We start from the raw sequence: 22291 nt of genomic DNA on the forward strand, positions 1-22291 counted from the left end.
GACAGCACCAAATACGTTTTGATGAGGGATGCAGAGGGACCTACTGGGAGCCGCCCAAGGAATTCTAAAAATGGTGAGGTGCCGACCTGGTGAAGCTGTAACACAGGATAAAGTGCAAGTTCAACAGCAAAGCCGGAGGAAACTGAGCTGAGGGATCCCACACCCCACAGATCAGATCAAACCTCCACAGTCCCCTTACATCTGGTCATGGATGACAGCTGATGGGAGGTGGAGTCTCTATAAACATCCCCTCCTTCACTGACGGTGCGACCCAGCGTGTGAGTGCCAGAGATAAGGCTGATCATTCACATCCATGTTCAGACAGAAGTGCTGAGTGGATGATCTCCCTCAGCTTCCTCCTGAGATCCCCCATCACAGAAACCAGTCTCCAGACAATTCAGTTCATTCCCTGTGATATCAGATTACTGGATACAGCAACAACTATGGGACCAGACTACACCCAGGTGTGGTACTGCAGACCTGTGCTACAGAACTAGGTGGATCTCTGTCCCAGGATCAAACCCCTCTGTGGATCAGGGTGATGCAAACATGATTCATTTGAGAGGTGTCCATTCTTTAGAGTTCCATCGACAATGGCAATTATCTTATCGTCTGGGGGAATTTCAGCTCCACCACTGGGGTACACAGTGGCCGCTGTGTGTACCTGTCAATGTCACTGCAGATACTCAGACAGGCTACTCCAACAAACCCTCCCAAACTCTCCACCTCTACCCCCAAGAATGAATGTCTTGGACACGGACAATCAGGCAGTGGGGTTCAGTAAAGAGTGGAATGGCCAGGATCTCCCGTCACCCATTAATTAGGATGTTTCAGGAACTGGTAAAACCCAGGCCCCTCGCCGTGTCTCACTCACCGTTCACTTCCAGTCGCACTCTCGCCTTAAGTTCAGCTCCAGAACCCACAGCAATTTCCACCTCATAATCACCGGCATCCTCTCTCTGTAGATCACGGATTTCCAGACTGAAGTCCCCCGGATGAAGAGTTATCCGTTGCTTGTACTCCTCAGTACCGAAGTAGGAAATGGTGCCATTTGTGTATTCTGCTATTCTGGTTCCGTTTGATCTCCACACCACCTGATAAACATCCCGCCAAGGTGTAATCCCAGCACGTAAGGAGACTGTCTGTCCCAAAGCTCCTTTCACAATCCCCATCCAGTCTGAGGAGACAAGAGGAGGCAGTCAGCAGGTGAGCTTAGAGACTGGAGCAGGAATCAGAGTGAGGTGGGTTCTGAATGAGGGCACAGTTTCAAAATAAGGGACCACCACTTCAGACAGAGATGATCCCCTCGCCAAAGGTCTGGAATCAATGCAATTTTCTCCCAAAAAGAGCTGTGGAGGCTGAGTCCCTGTGTTCAGGACTGAGACAGAGTTTTGATGTGGAAAGGAGTTGGGGAAGGCGTGGGAACAGGCAGGAAAGCAGAGCTAAGATCAAGATCAGCCCAACCCTGATCTCAGTGAGCAGGAAGCAGGGTTGTGAGCCTTTAAGGCCTCTAACTGTTCTTTGGATAGAAATGTAGACGGGAAGGTTAGCATGTTTGTAGATGAGATAAAGATTGGTGGTGTTGTGCATTGTAGAGAGAAGTGCCAATAGGTGCAATTGGATATGGCTCAGATGCAGACAATAGCAGGGAAATGTGGCTGCATATTGATAGGGTGGTAAAATAAGGTACTGGCTTAGTTGAGGCAATGAGTTCATAAGTTAGGAAGTTATACTGTATCCTTAAAATCCCCAGTTTGGAGATCTGAAGTATTGCTTTCTGTTCCAGTCATTTCATTATATGAAGAATGTGAAGGCTTTGGAGAGGGAGCAGACATTTCTTTTTGGGAGAAAATTGCATTGATTCCAGACCTTTGGCGAGGGGATCATCTCTGTCTGAAATGGTGGTCCCTTATTTTGAAACTGTGCCCTCATTCAGAACCCACCTCACTCTGATTCCTGCTCCAGTCTCTAAGCTCACCTGCTGACTGCCCCCTCTTGTCTCGTCAGACTGGATGAGGACTGTGAAAGGAGCTTCGGGACAGACAGTCTCCTAACGTGCTGGGATCACACCTTGGCGGTGAGTGCCTAGATTAAAGAGCACGTGCTATAAGGAATTTCTGGACAAACTTGGAATGTTTCCTCTGAGTGTCAGAGGTTAAAGATAGACCTGACATAAGTTTATAAATTTTGAAGGACACAGATAAAGTAGTTAGCCTGTATTTTTCTACAGGGTCAAAAATGTTGGACAAACTTAGGTTATTTCCTCTGGAGTGGCAGAAGCTAAGGGAAGATCTGATAGAGGTTTATCAGATTATGCGAGGCATAGATAGAGTAGACAGACAGGGTTGGAATGTTTAATAGCAGAGTACATGCATTTAAGATGACAGGGGCTAAGTTGGAAGGAGATGTGAAGCAAGTATTTTTACACAGAGGGTGGGTGGTGGGTGCCTGGAACATGCTGCCCGTGATGGTGGTGGTGGAGGCGTTTAGATAGGCACACAAACATGCTGGAAATGGAAGCGTATGGACAATGTGTAAGCACAAGGGATTAGTTTAGTTGGGCATTTGATTACTAATTTAGTTAGTTAGGCATAACATTATGGGACAAAGGGCCTGTCCCTGCGCTGTACTGTTTGATGTTCTAAAATGTCTTGGACGACAAGGCAACAAGGTAACTGAAGGCCAGGAGCAACTGGTTGAGGGTGGTGGGCATGATGAATGAACAAGGGCTGTGGATGAGAGCTTGGTTTAAAATAGGCTGCAAGTGAAGAATTGGGAACCAGTGTCAGGTGATTCCTGTTAGCTGGGTGGAGACAGGAAGGTGATGCCTGCTGCCTCTCACACACACCCATTACTGTCAGTTTCCTTCCGAAACCTCTCACACACGCCCATTACCGTCAGTTCCCTTCCGAAACCTCTCACACACAACCATTACCGTCAGTTCCCTTCCGAAACCTCTCACACACAACCATTAACATCAGTCCCCTTTCTAATCACCTCTCACACCCCAAATTCTGGTCTCCATATCCCTGGATTGGACCTCACTGGGAGCACCATGCACAGTTCTGGTCTCCGCAACAATAAGAGCACCAAGCACGTTTTCATAAGGGGTGCAGACGAAGCTATTGGGACCAGAACCACCTTAGAAACATCCAGTCTGGCTGAGATCCCACCAGGCAAAGAGACCATATGTCTCTAAACTCCTTTCACAGTCTCCACCCAGTCTGTGGAGACAAGAGGAGGCAGTCAGCAGGTGAGCTCAGTGACTGGAGGAATCAAGAGTGAGGTGGGTTCTGGGAAGGTGTTCATCTTTGTGTGCAGTGTAGAACAAGGCACAGTTTCAGAATAAAGCACCATTTCAGACAGAGATGAGGAATGATGTCTCCTCTCCAAGGGTCAGGAATCTCCCCATTTTTTTCCCCCAGAGAGCAGTGGAGTCACTGTATTCAAGGCTGAGAGAGATCTGATCAGGAGGAGTCGCTTAGGGCGTGGGAACAAGCTGGAAAGTGGAGCCGAGTTCAAGGTCAAACCAGCCCTGATCTCAGTGAATGGATTTTAGGATTCAGGAGCCGAAGGACAGAAATGTAGATCGGAGGGTTAGCACATTTGTAGATGAGATAAAGATTGGTGGTGTTGTGGATGGTGCAGGGGAGTGCCAATATGTGCAACTGGACATGGATCAGATGCAGACATGGGTGGGGAAACGTGGCTGCATGTTGATCAGGGGGGTAAAGAAGGGACTTTACATGCTTGCCCTGATCAGTCGAGGCACTGAGTTCAAAAGTCAGGAACTTATGCTACATCTTTTAAATTCTGGTTTGGCCACATCTAAGGTATTGCATTCACTTCCAGCCACCCAATTAAAGGAAGGATGGAAGGATGGGGAGGCTTTGGAGAGGGTACAGACATTTACCATGATACTGCTTAGATTATAGGGCAGGTGCTGGAAGAAAAACAATTGGACAGATTTGGGTTGTTTCCTCTGAGTGTCTGAGGTTGAGGATAGACCTGATACAAGTTTATAACATTTTTAAGAACACAGATAAAGTAGAAGCTACACACATAAAAGTTGCTGGTGAACGCAGCAGGCCAGGCAGCATCTCCAGGAAGAGGTGCAGTCGACGATTCAGGCCGAGACCCTTCGTCAGGACTAACTGAAGGAAGAGTGAGTAAGGGATTTGAAAGTTGGAGGGGGATCAATTTTGGATCTCCCCCTCCCCCTCCAACTTTCAAATCCCTTACTCACTCTTCCTTCAGTTAGTCCTGACGAAGGGTCTCGGCCTGAATCGTCGACTGCACCTCTTCCTAGAGATGCTGCCTGGCCTGCTGCGTTCACCAGCAACTTTTATGTGTGTTGCTTGAATTTCCAGCATCTGCAGAATTCCTGTTGTTTGCGTTTAAAGTAGAAGCTAATCACTTCCAACTGGTACTGTAAAGCCAGGATTTTTCCGCCCAAGGGTTGTACTATAGCGTAGTGGTTAGCACAACGCTTTACAGTACCAGTGAACCAGGTTGAATTCCCGCTGCCCATAAGGAGTTTGTACATTCTCCCCGTGTCCACGTGGGATTCCTCTGTGTGCTGTGGTTTCCTCCCACAGTCCAAACACGTACCGATTGGATGGTTAATCGGTCATTATAAATTGTCCTGTGATTAGGCTTGGGTTAAATTGGGGTATTCCTGGGCTGCACGGCTCAAATGGTTGCAAGGGCCTGTTCCCTGCTCTATCTTGATAAAATGTTTAAAAAATCAAATAAAAAGTGTCTAATACCAGAGATGGTGCACTTACAGTGACAGGGGTAAATTCAAAGGAGATGTGCAGGGCAAGTTTTTCTTCAGAGAGTGGGGGTGGGAGCCTGAAATGGGCTGTCTGGAGTGGTGGTAGAGGCAAAGGCCAGAGAGATTCTTGAGAGGCTGTCACATACACACATGAATGTCTAGAGAATAAAGGCATATGGAGCACGAACAGTCAGAAGGGATTAGCTTAACTGGGTTCCATTAGCAATGAGTTTGGCAGCACATCATGAGCTGAGGAACTGTTCCTGTGATGTTCCATTCCTCACGTTCTGACATTCTCCTCCCTCCAATGGGACCCGTTAAACCTGGGGTGGAGGAGATTTCTCAGACAAACGTTGCTGAGTGAGATTATTGTGAATGTGATATTACTGTTTGAGTGAGTCAGGAACTATATTGCTGTGTGTGAGTGTGCTGTTGTGTCCGTGTACTGTGTCACTCACTGGGACATTATATTCAGTGTAATGAACACACAGGGTCTCACTCAGCACAGCACAGCATGAAGGCTGAGGAATAAACACCTTGCTGAGCTCAGACCTCAGTCTGGAGAAGTCACAAGCAGTGCCCTCGGAAAATGGGATCCCTGAACATGAAAGACCAGGACTTTGACCTGGGGATACAGAGGGATCTGTTGAACTGACCCACAGATATAGACTGTTTGGCCCAACCACCAGCCCCCCTCACACCTTCTGCCCATCTCCCAATCCCCCACACCATCTGTTCATCCCCTCCAGCCTTGGAGCCACAAGGATCCCCATTGACAGTTCAATGCTTCACAGTTTCTAGTCCAGCCTCCGGGGATGTGGTGAGTGTGTCCTCCAGACTCACACTGACTCAATCCCACTACACTGGAACCGTGAGCCCAGCTCTGGACACGGACAGTCAGTGGGGTTTAGAAAACAGGGGAACACACAGGATCTGCCTTCACCCATTAATTGGAAGTGTTAGAGGAACCAAAGAAATCTGGGCCCTCTGCAATGCTTCACTCACCGTTTACCTCCAGTTGCATTTCCATCTGAATCTGTCCTCCTCTACTTGGTGTAACAGTCAGCTCATAATCACCAGTATCCTCTCTCTGTAGATCACGGATTTCCAGACTGAAGTTCCCGGGATGAAGAGTTATCCGTCGCTTGTACTCCTCAGGACCGAAGTAAGAAATGACTCCACTTGCATATTCTGCTATTGTGGTTCCGTTTGATCTCCACACCACCTGAGAAATGTCCAGCCCGCCTGTGATCCCAGCAGGTAAGGAGACCGACTGTCCCCAAGATCCTTTCACAGTCCCCATCCATTCTGAGGAGACAAGAGGAGGCAGTCAGCTGGTGAGTTCAGTGACTGGAGCAGGAATCGGGGTGAGGTGGGTGTTGGGAGGATGTTTCCCCCTCCTGTATGATCTAAAATGAGGGCACAGTTTCAGAATAAGGGACCATAATTTCAGACAGATATGAGGAAGGATTTTTCCTCTCTAAGGTTCAGGAATCGATGGAATTTTCTTTCCCAGAGAGTTGTGGAGGCTGAGTCACTGTATTCAAGGTTCAGTCAGAGTTTTGATCCGGAGAGGATTTGGGGAGAGGGTGGAAACAGGCAGGAAAGTAGAGCTGAGATCAGGGTCAGACCAACCCCGATTTTAGTGAGTGGGGAATAGGCTCTAGGTGGGCCAAAGGCCTCCAACAGACTGTCGGTGTTGTGGATGGTGCAGGGGAGTGCCAATAGATGCAATTGGACATGGATCAGATGCAGACATGGGTGGGGAAATGTGGCTGCATGTTGATCGGGGGGTAAAGAAGGGATTTTAGAATCCTTTCCTTGTCTTGAAATCTTAAGAATTTTATTAAAATTGCTCGTGGATATTGGTCATCTTGTGGTTTTGGTCTTAGAGCTCTATTTGCCCGCTCAATTTCAATTGATCGGTCTTCCTCTTTCATTTGCAAAGGATTCTACAGGCAGCTGCCCAAGCTGCCAAGAATAGAAAAGGGCCATTGATGATTCAAGGGAACAAAAATTTTTTCTACCCCGACATAAGTTATGAACTTTTGAAGAGAAGGAAGAAATTTAATCCAGTGAAAAAAATCCTATATGGGATCATGGTTATCAATTTATATTGCGTTATCCTGCAACCTTGAAGATTTTTTTGGCTGGTGGAGAAAAAAGATTTTTTGATGATTACCGGAAAGTGGAGCAGTTTGTGCAAGATTCTTGAATATTCACCAGATACAAGAACAAAACCAGGGTAGCGAGATGGATTGAAGAAGAAGACTGGGTCAAAGAATGGACTTGTTGGATTTTTCAAGGCAGATGAATATATAAATATATTACGAATTATATGAGAGAGGGGAAGTAAGGTTAAAATTTGAGGAATACTAGTTGGGAATAGTAACATTAATTTTTTTTAATCTATATATAATTTTTTTTTACGGGGGAGCTGGAAGAAGCACTGACCAATTGCTACGTTAATCATGTGTGCAAGCATGGCTTTAGCCACGACCCGCAAAATGGAGGTGGGTAGTGTTGTGTATCCTTTCATTCACAACATTAGTGGGGGGGTATTTTGTTTTTTTCTTTCTTTATATCTCATCTATCTTTTTTTTCTTTTTGCCTGGATTATTGGGAGGGAAACACATAGCAACATGGTGAAGTTCAAAGAGATTCCCCAAGGAACTATGAGAGTTGAGAAGCTAAGTAATGTTTTAGATTGGAGTAACTTTGTTAAAAGTAATGACTAATTTATTGAATTTTTTGAGTTTTAATGTTAATGGGCTTAATGGACCAGTGAAAAGAAAAAGAATCTTAACACATATTAAGAAAATGAAGATAGATTTAGCCTTTTTACAGGAAACGCATTTAACAGAAACAGAACATCAGAAATTAAAGAGAGATTAGGTGGGTAGTGTTGTTGCAGCTTCATTTAATTCAAAAGCGAGGGGAGTAGCAATTTTGATCAATAAAACGTTACCAATTAGAATACAAAATGTAATAACCGATTCTGCAGGGAGATATGTGATTATACATTGTCAACTTTTCTCTGAATCATGGACTTTTATGAATATTTATGCACCAAATGAAAATGATGCAAAATTCATACAAGAAGCTTTTTTGAATTTGGCTGATGCACATGAAAAAATATTAACAGGAGGAGATTTTAATTTTTGCTTAGACCCAGTCTTAGATAGATCAACTAACGCTGTTACAAAATCGAGGGTAGTAAATCTAACTCTATCATTGATGAAAGATTTAAATTTGATTGATATATGGAGAAGAATCAATCCTAAAGAAAGAGACTATTCGTTCTATTCTCATAGACATAAAACTTATTCAAGAATAGATTTTTTCCTATTATCAATGCATATTCAACACAAGAGTGAAAAATATGGAATATAAAGCAAGAATATTGTCAGATCATTCTCCTTTATTAATGACAATAATAATGACTGGTAAGGAAGAAGTGGCTTATAGATGGAGATTTAATTCAACATTATTAAAACGTCAAGATTTTTGTGATTTTATGAAAAAGCAGATTCAATTTTTTTTGGATACAAATTTTCATTCAGTGGATGATAAATTTATATTATGGGATGCGATGAAAGCATATTTGAGGGGCCAGATAATAAGTTATACATCTAAAATCAAAAAAGAATATATGGCAGAACTAGATCAATTGGAAAAAGAGATTACAAAATTAGAAAAAGAATCTCAAAGATATATGTTGGAAGAAAAACGAAGGCAACTTGTCAATAAGAAGTTACAATATAATACGCTTCAGACATATAGAATGGAAAAAGCAATCATAAGAACTAAGCAAAGGTATTATGAGTTAGGTGAGAGAGCACATAAAATTCTTGCTTGGCAGTTGAAAATGGAACAAGCTTCCAAAACAATAAATGCAATTAGAACAAGTGCAAATAAAATAACTTATAAACCTTTTGAAATAAATGAAACCTTTAAAAGTTTCTATTCTGAATTATATCAATCAGAATCACAAAATGATGTTAATGAGATAGAAAGGTTTTTATCACAAGTAACTCTTCCAAAATTGAATTCGGAAGAACAGAAGGGATTAGATATGCCTTTTACATTAAAAGAGGTTGAAGAAGCTTTAGGATCACTCCAAAGTAATAAATCTCCAGGAGAAGAAGGTTTTCCACCTGAATTTTATAAAAAGTTTAAAGATTTATTATTTCCTCCCTTTATGGAGCTAATACGTCAAGCAGAAAAAATACATAAACTCCCAGAATTTTTTTCAACAGCGATTGTAATAGTATTGCCAAAAAAAGACAGAGATCCAATGAAACCAACATCATACAGGCCTATTTCTTTATTGAATACGGATTATAAAATAATAGCAAAAATTCTATCGAATAGATTATCTAAATATTTACCAAAATTAATACATATGGATCAAACAGGATTTATTAAAAGTAGACAATTGGCAGATAATGTAACTCGGTTACTCAGTATAATTCATTTGGCACAAAAAAGGGAGGAGAAGAGTATAGTAGTAGCCTTGGATGCAGAAAAAGCATTTGATAGATTGGAATGGGATTTTTTATTTAAAGTATTAGAAAAATATGGGTTAGGAACATCTTTTATAAATTGGATTAAAACTTTAAATACTAACCCTAATGCTAAAGTAGTGACAAACTCTCAAATTTCAACACCATTCCAGTTAAAAAGGTCAACTAGACAAGGTTGTCCATTATCACCTGCTTTATTTGTACTGGCGATAGAGCCATTAGCAGAACTAATCAGAATTGATCCAGATATTATGGGTTTTAGAGTTAATCAGGAAGAATATAAAATTAATCTTTTTGCTGATGATGTTTTGATTTACTTAACAAACCCACAACATTCGCTACATAAATTATCTTATAGATTGGAGGAATATGGGAAGGTATCAGGTTATAAAATAAATTGGGATAAAAGTGAAATTTTACCTCTTACTAAAGGAGACTATAGCCAATGTTGATTAGCAACCCAATTTAGATGGCCAGTAAATGGTATAAAGTATTTAGATATAAGATTTGATAATGATGTAAAGAATTTATATAAATTTAATTATGTACCACTATTGAAAAAAATTCAAGAAGATCTTGACAAATGGATTATACTACCAATAACATTAGCAGGTAGAGTCGATGTTGTAAAAATGAATATATTTCCCAGATTACAATATTTGTTTCAAACATTACCAATACAATTGCCACAGAATTTTTTTTCCAAGAGTTAAATAAATGTGTGAGAAAATTTCTTTGGAAAGGCAAGATGTCAAGAATATCATTGGAAAAATTGACATGTAAATTTGAGTTAGGAGGGTTACAACTTCCAAACTTTAAGAATTATTATAAAGCAAATCAACTTAGATTTATTGCATCTTTCTTCGACGATGGAAAACCAGCATGGATTAAAATAGAATTAGACAAGATAGGAGAAAATAGACCTGAAGATTTTATACATAAATGGGAATCTAAATGGATACGGGAAAAGAAAGAATCTCCTATATTAATACATTTGATTGATCTATGGAATAAGATAAATGTTGATAATGAAATACAGAAATCTTTATTAGCAACGAGACCTTTGTTTCAAAACAGGCTTATTTCTTTTACAATGGACAATCAACTTTTATATAATTGGTACCAAAAAGGGATTAGATTTATAGGAGACTGTTATGAACGAGGTATATTGATGTCATTTGAACAACTAAAGGATAAATATAAAATATCAAATAACACTTTCTTTTGTTACCTTCAATTAAGGGCTTATTTAAAAGGCAAGCTGGGTCAAACAATGTTTTTGCCAAAACCTAATGAAATTGAAATTTTAATTCAAAAAGGGAAAATTAAAAAATTTATTTCTTGTATGTATAATTTGATTCAAAAACAGACAATTAAACAAGGAATCTATAAGTCAAAACAAAAATGGGAAACAGATCTGAATATTAATATTGATGAAACAAATTGGTCAAGACTGTGCCTTGACAGTATGACAAATACAATAAATGTTCGACTTAGATTAGTACAATATAACTTTTTACACCAATAATATTACACCACAAAAAATAAATAGATTAAATTCAAATCTATCCGATAAATGCTTTCGGTGTAATCAGGAAATTGGTACTTTTTTACATTCTACTTGGTCTTGTTTTAAAATTCAACCCTTTTGGATAAATTTAAGAGTCTTATTGGAACAAATTACTGGAACTCAACTTCCACATAACCCTGTATTATTTCTACTAGGTGATATTGAAGGGATAAAGCCAAAACTTAAATTGAATAAGTATCAAAAAAAATTTATAAAAATTGCATTGGCAGTAGCTAAGAAGACTATAGCTGTGACTTGGAAATTTGATTCGTATTTAAGTATGAATCGTTGGAACAATGAAATGGCTAGTTCTATTCCACTCAAAAAAATTACTTATAATTTAAGAGATAAATATGAAACATTCTTGAATATCTGGCGCCCTTATTTACAAAAGATAGGATGGCATATTTAATTGCTCCGATAAAGATCTTGGTCCCTTGGGGAAACTAACGAATAAGTATACTAAATTTATTTTGAATCCCATGGAGCATGTGGAAACCTCCCAATACCCAGGCGGTTCTTTTTTTTTCTTTCTTTTCTTTTTAGGTAGGACTACATACGGGGGGGGGGGGGTAGGGTAGATATTATCTTTCCATGTATTCATTTTGAAAATTTAATAAAAATTACATTTAAAAAAAAGGGGATTTTACATGCTTGTCCTCATCAGTCGAGGCACTGAGTTCAAAAGGCAAGAAGTTATGCTACATCTTTGAAAATTCTAATTAGGCCACATCTGGAGTATTGCATTCATTTCCAGCCACCCCATTAAAGGAAGAATGTGAAGGCTTTGGAGAGGGAACAGACATTTACCATCTCGGTGCCTGGATTACAGGGCATGTGCTGGAAGAAAAGTTTGGACATATTTGGGTTGTTTCCTCTGAGTGCCGGAGGTTGAGGATTGACCTGATACAAGTTTATAACATTTTAAAGGACACAGATGATAGACAGACAGGACTTTTTTCCCAGGGGTGGCATGATAGCTTAGTGGTTAGCACAACACTTTACAATACCAGTGAACCAGGTTGAATTCCCACTGCCCGTAAGGAGTTTGTACATTCTCCCCGTGTCCACGTGGGATTCCTCTGCGTGCTCTGGTTTTCCCCCACAGTCCAAACACGTACCGATTGGATGGTTAATCGGTCATTATAAATTGTCCTGTGATTAGGCTGGGTTACAATTGGGGGAATCGCTGGGCTGCGAGTCTCAAAGTCCCGGAGGGGCCTATTGCCCACAGTATCTCAATAAAATTTTTAAAAATCATTTAAAAAGTGGCTAATGCCAGAGATGGTGCATTTACAGTGACAGGGGTGAATTCAAAGGAGATGTGCAGGGCAAGTTTTTCTTTACACACAGAGTGGTGGGAGCCTGAAATGGGCTGCCGGGAGTTGTGATAGAGGCAAAGGCCAGAGAGATTTTTGAGAGGCTGTACATACACACATGAATGTGTAGAGAATAAAGGCATATGGAGCACGAACAGTCAGAAGGGATTAGCTTAACTGGTTTCCATTAGCAATGAGTTTGGCAGCACATCATGAGCTGAGGAGCTGTTCCCGTGATGTTCCATTCCCCACGTTCTGACATTCTCCTCCCTCCAATGGGACCTGTTAAACCTGGGGTGGAGGAGATTTCTCAGACAGACGTTGCTGAGTGAGATAATTGTGAATTTTATATTACTGTTAGGGTGAGTCAGGAACCATACTGCTGTGTGTGAGTGTGCTGTTGTGTCCGTATACTGTGTCACTCACTGGGACACTACATTCAGTGTAATGAATACACAGGGTCTCACTCAGCACAGCACGAAGGCTGAGGAATAAACACCTTGCTGAGCTCAGACCTCAGGCTAGGGAATTAACAAGCAGTACCCTGGGAAAATGGGATCCCTGAACATGACAGACCAGGCCTTTGACAGGATACAGTGGGATCCAGTCATCCGTCCCTCCCACCAGATCGGCCTTTCTCCTGTTCCCCCTTCTCAATCTGCTCATCCCCTCCAGCATCGGAGTCACAAGGCTCCCCACTGACAGTTCGATGCTTCAGTCTCTGGTCCAGTCTCCACAGATGTGGTGAGTGTGTCCTCCAGCCTCACACTGACTCAGCCACACTACACTGGGACCATGAGCCCAGCTCTGGATGCAGACAGACAGTAGGATTCAGAAAACAGGGGAGCACACAGGATCACCCCTCGCCCATTAACTAGGGACATTTCAGGAACTGATGAAACCCAGGCCCCTCCATGGCATCTCACTCACCGCACACCTTCAGTCGCATTTTGTTCTGAGTCTGTGCTCCTGAACTTGTTGTAACAGTCACCTCATAATCACCAATGTCCTCTATCTGTAGATCACGGATTTCCAGACTGAAGTTCCCGGGATGAAAAGTTATCCGGCGCTTGTACTCCTCAGCACCGTAATAGTCACTGATCTTGTTTGAATATGTCACTATCTTCCTTCTGGGTGTTAACAGTCTCCACACAACCTCAACAACGTCCGGTCCGAATTGGAGCCCAGGAGGTAAGAAGACCGACTGTCCCCAAGTTCCATTCACAGTGGTAGGGGAAGCCCCAGTCCCAGCTGAGGAGACAAAAGGAGACAGTCAGCAGGTGAACTCAGTGACTTTAGATGAATCAGAGCCCAGAGGACCACAGATACAGGAGCAGGCTCTTCATCTGGCTTCTGACCCTGAGTGTCCCAGCACATAGTTCCTGCATCACACAGTGAGCCCATGGGGGAACAGAGTGAAGACTCTCCACACCCGCCCCTGAGGAAGGGAGTTGCAGCCTGCAGCCAGATATCGATGGTCATGACAGCAGAGCACAGACATGGCAAATGGGATCCAGTCTGGAGAAAAGGTGGTTATGGTGTTTGGAGAGAGTGAACACAATGAGGGAATGCAGGAACCACCATCGACACTGTCCCTTCACCCACTCCCAGTGCACAGGTCATGTACAGAATGAAGCTCGTCCACCCTGTCCTTCTGCAGAGGTCGACCGTGGCACCGGTCCTCTTGGCTGACCCTGACCACTGGTTCTTCACAGTGACATTGTTAGATTCGTGTCTAAATTTGTTTTTTTTTAATTGCGCTTTTCCTTGAACTTTCAGCTTTATGTTCGAATAATCACCTCTTTTTTAACTTTTAGAAACTTGCAGTATGTTTGGTATTAGCTTTCTGTAGCTTTTTGTCTGCAGAGCTGAATCGTGATTCAGGCAGTACTCTGCTGTTTCTCTGTCAGCCAGTATCTGCTCACAGGTTTCTGATGGAAAACCCATCCGACCGGCTTTGCAGTAGTAAAGAGGAGTTTGTGGTCACGTTCCTTTGCAACACACACAAAATGTGAGAGGAACTCAGCAAGTCAGACAGCATCTACAGAAATGAATAAAAAGTCAGTATTTTGAGCTCTCTTCATCTCGGAAGGAAGGAAAAACATATCTGAATAAAAAGAATAAAAAGGTGGGGGAAGGGATGGAGAAATAGCTTGAAGATGATAGATGAAGACAGTGGGTGAGGAAAGGAAAAGAGCTGGCGAAGGAGTCTGATAGGAGAGGACAGAGGACAATGGAAGAAATGGAATAAGGAGGGGTATTTCTGTTCTGAAGGGACATCATTGTGTTTTGAGGCTGTGTCATCTGGTCAAAGAGTCTCCCCGCTATATGGAAACATTCTCTCTATGTCCATTTATATGGGTCTTTCAATATTCAATAGGTTTTCAATGAGATTCCACCAACTTCCCCCCCCTCGCCACACACATCATTCTCAAAATGTACAGGCCCAAAGCCATCAAACATTAACCCTTTCATCTTCTTTGACCCTTAGCTCCAGGTAGAGCAGAGGCCATCGATGACTCCCAACCCCCATCTCCATCATCCTTCTTTCTGAAGCAGTTTCTCAAGGGTGGACCAACAGTGTCCACATTATCTAATTTTGGCCTCAACTTCTCTCCTCTACATGTTAGTATCATCAAGCATCCAAAGAAAGGTGATGTATGAGAAAATGAAAACTACAGAGGTATATCCTTAACATCTGTGGTCAGAAAGGTACTAAACAGAATTATTCTGCAACACCTTCAACAAGCTGTTGACACAATATTAAGGGACCAGCAAGCAGGCTTTAGGAAAAATCACTCCTACACAGACCAGACAGCTACCTTAAGAATAATGATAGAACAGCCAATCGAATGGAATACTTCTCTTGACATCAACTTTGACAAAACCTTCAATACTTAACATGGAAACTGATGAAACACTATGGAATACTGCAGAAATTTGTCAATATCTTTAGGAACTCCTACAACATGTCATGCAAAGTCATACATCTGGGAAAACTGGCAGAAAGCTTCAATGTCAACACTGGGGTGAAGCTGGGATGTTTGGGTCCTTTCCTGTTCCTGTTGGCAATAAGCAGGACTATGAAACAGACAACAGGTGAAAAATAAAATGGAATCCAGTGCACTATGTGGCAACTTGATGACTGAGTTTGCAGATGACATCACCCTACTGTCTCACTCTAACCAACAGATGTAAGAGAGATCAGCACTCTTGACCACTAACTCCACCATGCTGGGTCTAAGACCAAACGTAGATAAAATGGAAGAGATGAGGATAAACTGCACCAGCAATAGACCTATAGTGATGAGAGATACAACCCTGGAAGAACTTTCATTCCTGAGATAATTCTCACGAACTTCCTCTGGACCCTCTCCAATGCCAGCACATCTTTTATTCGATCAGGGGACCAAAACCCCTCACAGTACAGCAAGTGTGGTCTGACCAGTGACTTCTAAAGCCTCAGCTTTACATTCTTGATTTTATATTCTGGTTCTCACAAAATGATTGCAAACATTGCATTTTTCATCCTTACCAGCAACTCAACCTGAAAATTAAACAACTGATTTTATCTTCTCCCTCACAAACTACAGGGTACGTACTATCAGATCAGAATCAGAATTGGGTTTAATATCACCAGAATATGTCGTGAAATTAGTTAACTCTGAGGCAGCAGAACATTGCGATACATGTTAATAGAGAGAAAAAACTGAAATATATACACACACACACACACACACACATATATATACCACAAGGATTAAGCTAAATAAGCAGAGCAAAAAAACAAATAGTCAGGTAGTGTTCATGGATTCAATGTCTATTCAGAAATCTGACTGCTGAGGGGAAGTAGCTGTTCCTGAATGGTTGAAGGTGTGCCTTTAGGCTTCTGTACCTCCTTCCTCATGGTAACAATGAGAACAGGGCATGTCCTGGGTAATGGGGACATTTCAAAATGGACACCAACTTTTTGAGGCATTGCTCCTTTAAGATCTTCTGGATGCTATATACCGTATAACATCCTAGGATGTTACCAGGGCCGGAGTGCTCAAGTTATAATGAAAGACAAAACAACCTGTCTTTTTTTTTTTACCCTGCTGGAGGAGAGGAGTCTGAAGGTTGACATTATAGATATACTGTACGTGTATTTGAACGCACACAAGATCAATTAGTTTACGGTGCAGATCAAAGCCGGTGGGTACAATGTCATGAACATCACAGTAACATGGCTGAAAGAGGATCAGAGGTGGGAGCAGAACATCTCAGGATATGCATCTCATTGAAAAGCCAGGCATATAGGTGGCGGGGGGCGGGCGGGGGGGGGGGGTGGTGGACCTGTTAGTTGAAATTGAATTTAAAGCAATCGTAAGAAACAATATAGGATTGGAGGATGTAGAATCCTTGTGGTTAGAGTTGAGGAACTACAAAAGTAAAAACCGACGGAAGTTGTGCACAAGCCTCTGAGTAGTAGTCTGGATGTGGTGTATAATACACCAGGACATAAGGCAACATTACAGTGATCACGGGAGACAGAGGAAACCAAATTCCGCCATGACATTAATGTCCTAATTCTACTTTGAAATGGTATGGAAAAATCTTGAGGAACACAGGATGAATAATCACATACTTTTCCCCAGGGTAGGGGAGTAAAAATCTAGAGGGCAGAGGTTTAAGGTGAAAGGAGGATTATTCAGAGGCAGGTTTTTCAAACCGTGAGTGATGGATACATGGAATGAACTGTCAGAGAAAGCAGAAAAGGTGGGTACAGTTACAACATTTAAAAACCATTTGGACAGGTACACGGATAGCAAGGGTTCAGAGGGATTTGGGCCAAATAGAATGAACTCAGGGAGGAAGCAGAGTGACAATGGACATGTTGGGCTGCTTCCATGCAGTAAAGCTCCACGACTCATATCGCCAGTGTTTGGCCCGTGAGAAAGCACTCATAGCAGTCCATCCAGCACCCACACTGAGTGGTGACTTCTATCTCCTGGCAATTTGCTGGTTGGGCTGCCTCAGCTGGATTCAGGAAGACCCCCAGATAAAGGAGATGGCTGAAAAGGCCTCCAGGCACTTGTGCATTCACCATCTATCAAAGGAGTCTCAGATCACATGGAGTCTGTCGTCAGTATAAGCAGAAAGGACCACCTCCACAATCGGCCTATGTAGGCGAGTGAAGGAGTTTCATTCTGGGTCTCCCTGTGCTATTTTTGCTTAGCAAAAATAATAATTACTTACCTAAGGAGCACTTTCACACAGACAACATTGTTCAAAGTGCTCTACAATGGGATAAACTGTGAACATGAATATAACATAAAATTAAAATTAAAAATAACTAAGTAAATTAACCATGAAGATAAAAAATAGACAATAGGTGCAGAAGTAGACCATTCGGCCCTTCGAGCCTGCACCACCATTCTGAGATCATGGCTGATCATCTACTATCAATACCTGGTTCCTGCCTTGTCCCCATAACCCTTGATTCCCCTAGCCATAAGATACCTATCTAGCTCCTTCTTGAAAGTATCCAGAGAATTGGCCTCCACTGCCTTCTGAGGCAGCGCGTTCCACACCTCCACAACTCTCTGGGAGAAGAAGTTCCTCCTCAGCTCTGTCCTAAATGACCTATCCCTTATTCTTAAACCATACCCTCTAGTACTGGACTCTCCCAACATCTGGATCATATTTCCTGCCTCTATCTTGTCCAATCCCTTAATAATCTTATATATCTCAATCAGATCCCCCCTGAATCTCCTTAATTCCAGCGTGTACAAGAAGATGTTAGTTGAAAGCAAGGTTCAATAACTAGGTTTTGAGCTGGCATTTAAAAGTGTCAACTGAGTCTGCATCCCTTATTGTTTTTAGGTATTAAATTCTACAGTTTCAGAGCGCAGTTCAAAATATAGGAGATAAAGTAGGTTTACGAAGTTTAATGCATTAAGTTCAAAGTAAATTTATTATCCAAGTACATATATGTCACCATATACTATCTTGCAGGCATACTCAACAAATCCATAATAGAATCTATGAAAGGCAGCACCAACTTGGACATTCAACCAAGTCACCAAGCCATGCAAATACAAAAATAAATTAATAATAACAATAATAATAAACAATAAATATCAAGAATGTGCAATGAAAAATCCTTGAAAGTGAGTCCATTGATTGTGGGAGTGAAGCAGGGGTGAGTGAAGCAGGGCAGACATTCTTCTTGGACAGAACCCTAGACTGCCGACTTTCAAGACCTTGAATTCACGCCAGGAGCAAACCAATGAGGAGATACCTCAAATGACTAGCCTCCCTTCACACTCTGTGCCCAAATATCTGGAATTGAGGCTGAACTGTGACTGGACCTTGAGGAGCAGCCCCAGTAAATAAACAAATGGGGCTGTAGCCTCTCGCTCTCCACATCGGTATGAAGCATGGACACTTGAAAGTTGCAAAGACAACCCACAGCTGATGAGTCACAACATCAACTGCAGAGTTCCACAGAGGACCAGCGGAAAACATTCTGCCTGGTTACATCATCCTCTGGTATAGAAGGTCAATTGTGCAGGATCAAAAGAATCTGCAGAGGACTGTAGACACAGCAGCTCCATTATGGACACAACCTTCCCCATCATTGAGAACAGACAGTGGGAACCATTATTAAGGACCCTCACCATCTGGAACACGATCCCTTTGTGTTACTACCTGAACACACCCAATCTTTGTTTCAGGAACAGTTTCTTCCTTTCCACCATCAGATTTCTGAAACATTCATGAACCCAGTAACAATACCTTACTATTCCTCTTTGGCACAGTTTACTATTTGTAATTTAGCGTAGTTGGCAGGAGGCCGCGCGTGCGCAGCCCTCCGGTGAAAATGATATCGTATCCGTTAAATAGGGGCCGTGGACAATTCTAATTTGATGGAGACAGACGTGAAAGCACAGAGGAACATCTGGAGAAATTTCTGAAACGCCCGTTTGCTGCTGTCGTTACTGCGCGATCGTGAAACTTCCAGAGGGAAGGCCTCAAAATCCCCGGCTTTGCCTGCTGTTGGCGACCGAGATTGAGGTCGAATCGCTCAGATAGAGATGGTGCTCGGTACTCGGTGTCGGACAGCTGATCAGAGGCTCGAAGTTTTTGGGCGACTCAGAGTTGGACTGTGGTCGGGCATGGCAGGGAGAGTTTTTCTTCCTTCTCCCATCTGCGTGAGATGTGGGACATTTGAGAGACTTTGAACTTTACTGTGCTCATGGACTGTTCTTCATCAAGTTATGGTATTGTTGCACTGTTGTAACTATATGCTACAATTACGTGGTTTTGTTAAGTTTTTTCAGTCTTGGTCTGTCCTGTGTTTTGTGATATCACACCAGAGGAAATATTGTATCATTGCTTAATGCATGCATTACTAAATGACAATAAAAGAGGACTGCGTGTCTTCATAATCTAAAAAAATTGTTGTATCATGGCAGCAGTACACGCCTTGCACAATACTGCTACCACTAAACAATAGATTTCACAACATTTGTCAATGATAATAAACCTAATTGGTGGCGGATGGTTGTATGAGCAGCTGGTGTATATCACAAGTCGTACTTTTGTGACCACTGACTCCAGGCAGACAATCTCTGATGAGTATTGACAATAGCTGGGTTCACCCAACTTGTAAAGACACTGCACAGCAGACAGCAATGACAAACCGCTTCAGTAGAAAAATTTACCAAGAAAAATCATGTTCTTTGACCATGAGCGCCATGCCCATGATATGAGACAGCGCATAATGAATGAACCATAGCCGTAGAAAAGCACGAAACAGAAACAGGTTCTTCACCCGTCTAGCCTGTGCCAAAACATTTAAACTGCCTACTCCCATCAGCCTGCACTAGGACCCTAGCCCTCAATACTCCCACCATCCATGTAGCTATCTCTTAAATGTTGAAAATGAGCTTGTATTCGCCACTTGTGCTGGCAGCTCGTTCCACTCTCTAAAACCCTCTGAATGAAGAAGTTTCCCCTCATGTTCCTCTTAAACTTTTCAACTTTTACCCTGAACCCATGACTTCTGGTTGTAGTCCCTCCCAAACTCAGTGGAAAAAGACTGCTTACATTTACCCTCGCTATACCCTTCATAATTTTGTATACCTTTATCAAGTCCCTTCTTAATCTTCTACAGTCCAAGGAATAAAGCCTTAACCTATGCAATCTTTCCTTATAACTCAGGTCCTCCAGTACGAGCAACATCCTTGTAAATTTTCTCTGTAGTCTTTCAACCTTATTTACATCTTTGCTGTAGGAGGGTGACCAAAGCTGCACACAATACTCCACTTAACCTCACCAATGTATTTTACAACTTCAGCATAACATCTCATCTCCTGCACTCAATCCTTTGATTTACGAAGGCCAATGTGCCAGAAGATTTCTTTACAACCCTATCTACCTGTGCCGCCACTCTCAATGAATTATGAACCTGTATTCCCAGATCCCTTTGTTCTACCACACTCCTCAGTGCCCTACCATTCACTGTGTAGACCTACTCTGGTTGGTCCTCCCAAAGTGCAATGCAATAACACCATAAGGCATAGGAGTAGAATTTAGGCATTTGGCCTAACAAAATCTTCTCTGGCATTTCGTCATGGCTGATCCAATTTTCCTCTCAGCCCCAATCTCCTGCCTTCTCCCCATATCCCTTCACGGCCTGACTAATCAAGTATCTATCAACCTCTGTCTCAAATATACATAAGACTTGGCCTCCACAGCTGCCCGTGGCAAAGAATTCTACAGATTCACTACTCTCCGGCTAAAGAAATTCCTCCTCATCTCCGACAACAATCTGGCCCTTAACACCCAGAAGACCAAGGAGATCATTGTGGACTTCAGGCATGCCAGGAGTCACACTCACGTCCCCATCTACATCAACGGTGTGTATCAAGCTTCAAATTCCTTGGTGTCCACATTTCCGAGGAGCTCACCTGGTCCCTGAACTCCTCCATCCTGATCAAAAAGGCGCAACAGCGCCTTTATTTCCTGCTGAGCATCAAGAAAGCTCACTTCTGTCCCAGGATACTGACGGACTTTTACCGCTGTACCATTGAGAGCATACTCACCAAATGCATCTCAGTGTGGTATGGCAATTGTCCCATATCCAACCGCAAAGCACTCCAGCGTGTGGTGAAAACTGCGCAGTGGATTATCACCACCCAACTGCCCACTATTGAGAACATGTACCATAAATGCTGCCTGCGCAGGGCGAAAAACATTATCAGGGATGCATCTCATCCTAACCATGGACTTTTTACTCTCCTCCCATCTGGTAGGCACTACAGGAGCCTCCGCTCCCGTACCAGCAGGCACAGGAAGAGCTTCTTTCCTAAGGCTGTGACACTGCTGAACCTCTCATCACAGTGCTAAGCAGTATTGCATCCATATTGTACTGTCTCAGTACTTTTATATTTGTGTGCTGTAGCACTTTTTTTATTCGCAGTTATTTTGTAAACAACACTATTCTTTGCATTTCTGGTCAGATGCTAAATGCATTTCAATGCATATCTGTACTCGGCACAATGACGATGAAGTTGAATCTAATCTAATCTAATTATAAAAGGATGCCTCTCTATTCTGTGGCTGAATCCTCTGGTCTTGGACTCTCCCATCATAGGAAACATTCTCTCCATGTTCACTCTATCAAGGCCTTTCACCATTTGATAGGTTTCAATGAGGTCACCCCTCATTCTTCTAAATTCCAGTGAATACAGCCCAGAGCCACCAAATGCTCTTCATATGACAAACAGTCCAATACCAGAATCATTTTCATAAACCACTTGTAAACCCACTCCAGTATCAGCACATCCTTTCTAAGATAAAGGGCCCAGAACTGCTCCCAATACTCCAGGTGAGGCCTCACCAGTGCTTTAATGAAGTCTCAACATTACATCCTTGCTTGTATATTCTAGTCCCCTTGAAATGAATGCTAACATCACATTTGCCTTCCTCACCACAGTCCAAACCTGCAAATTAACCATTACAAAATCCTGCACAAGGATTTCCAAGTCCCTTTGCACCTCACTATTCTGTATTTTCTCTCCATTTAGAAAACAGTCATCCCTTTCATCTC

General features: G+C 42.4%; 1 protein-coding gene across 1 annotated transcript in view; it reads right to left on the reverse strand.

Moving 5' to 3' along the window:
- Positions 1-22291, reverse strand: part of LOC134355365 (uncharacterized) — a 45202-nt gene that overhangs the window by 14724 nt on the left and 8187 nt on the right. Inside the window, exons 2-4 of the mRNA XM_063065145.1 lie at positions 13123-13443; positions 5783-6085; positions 875-1177 (exon numbers count right to left, since the gene is read on the reverse strand). Coding sequence (XP_062921215.1) covers positions 875-1177; positions 5783-6085; positions 13123-13443 — 927 coding nt within the window. The remainder of the gene's footprint in view (positions 1-874; positions 1178-5782; positions 6086-13122; positions 13444-22291) is intronic.

This window comes from Mobula hypostoma, chromosome 13 (assembly GCF_963921235.1).
Source record: "Mobula hypostoma chromosome 13, sMobHyp1.1, whole genome shotgun sequence".
Taxonomy (NCBI): Eukaryota; Metazoa; Chordata; class Chondrichthyes; order Myliobatiformes; family Myliobatidae; genus Mobula; species Mobula hypostoma.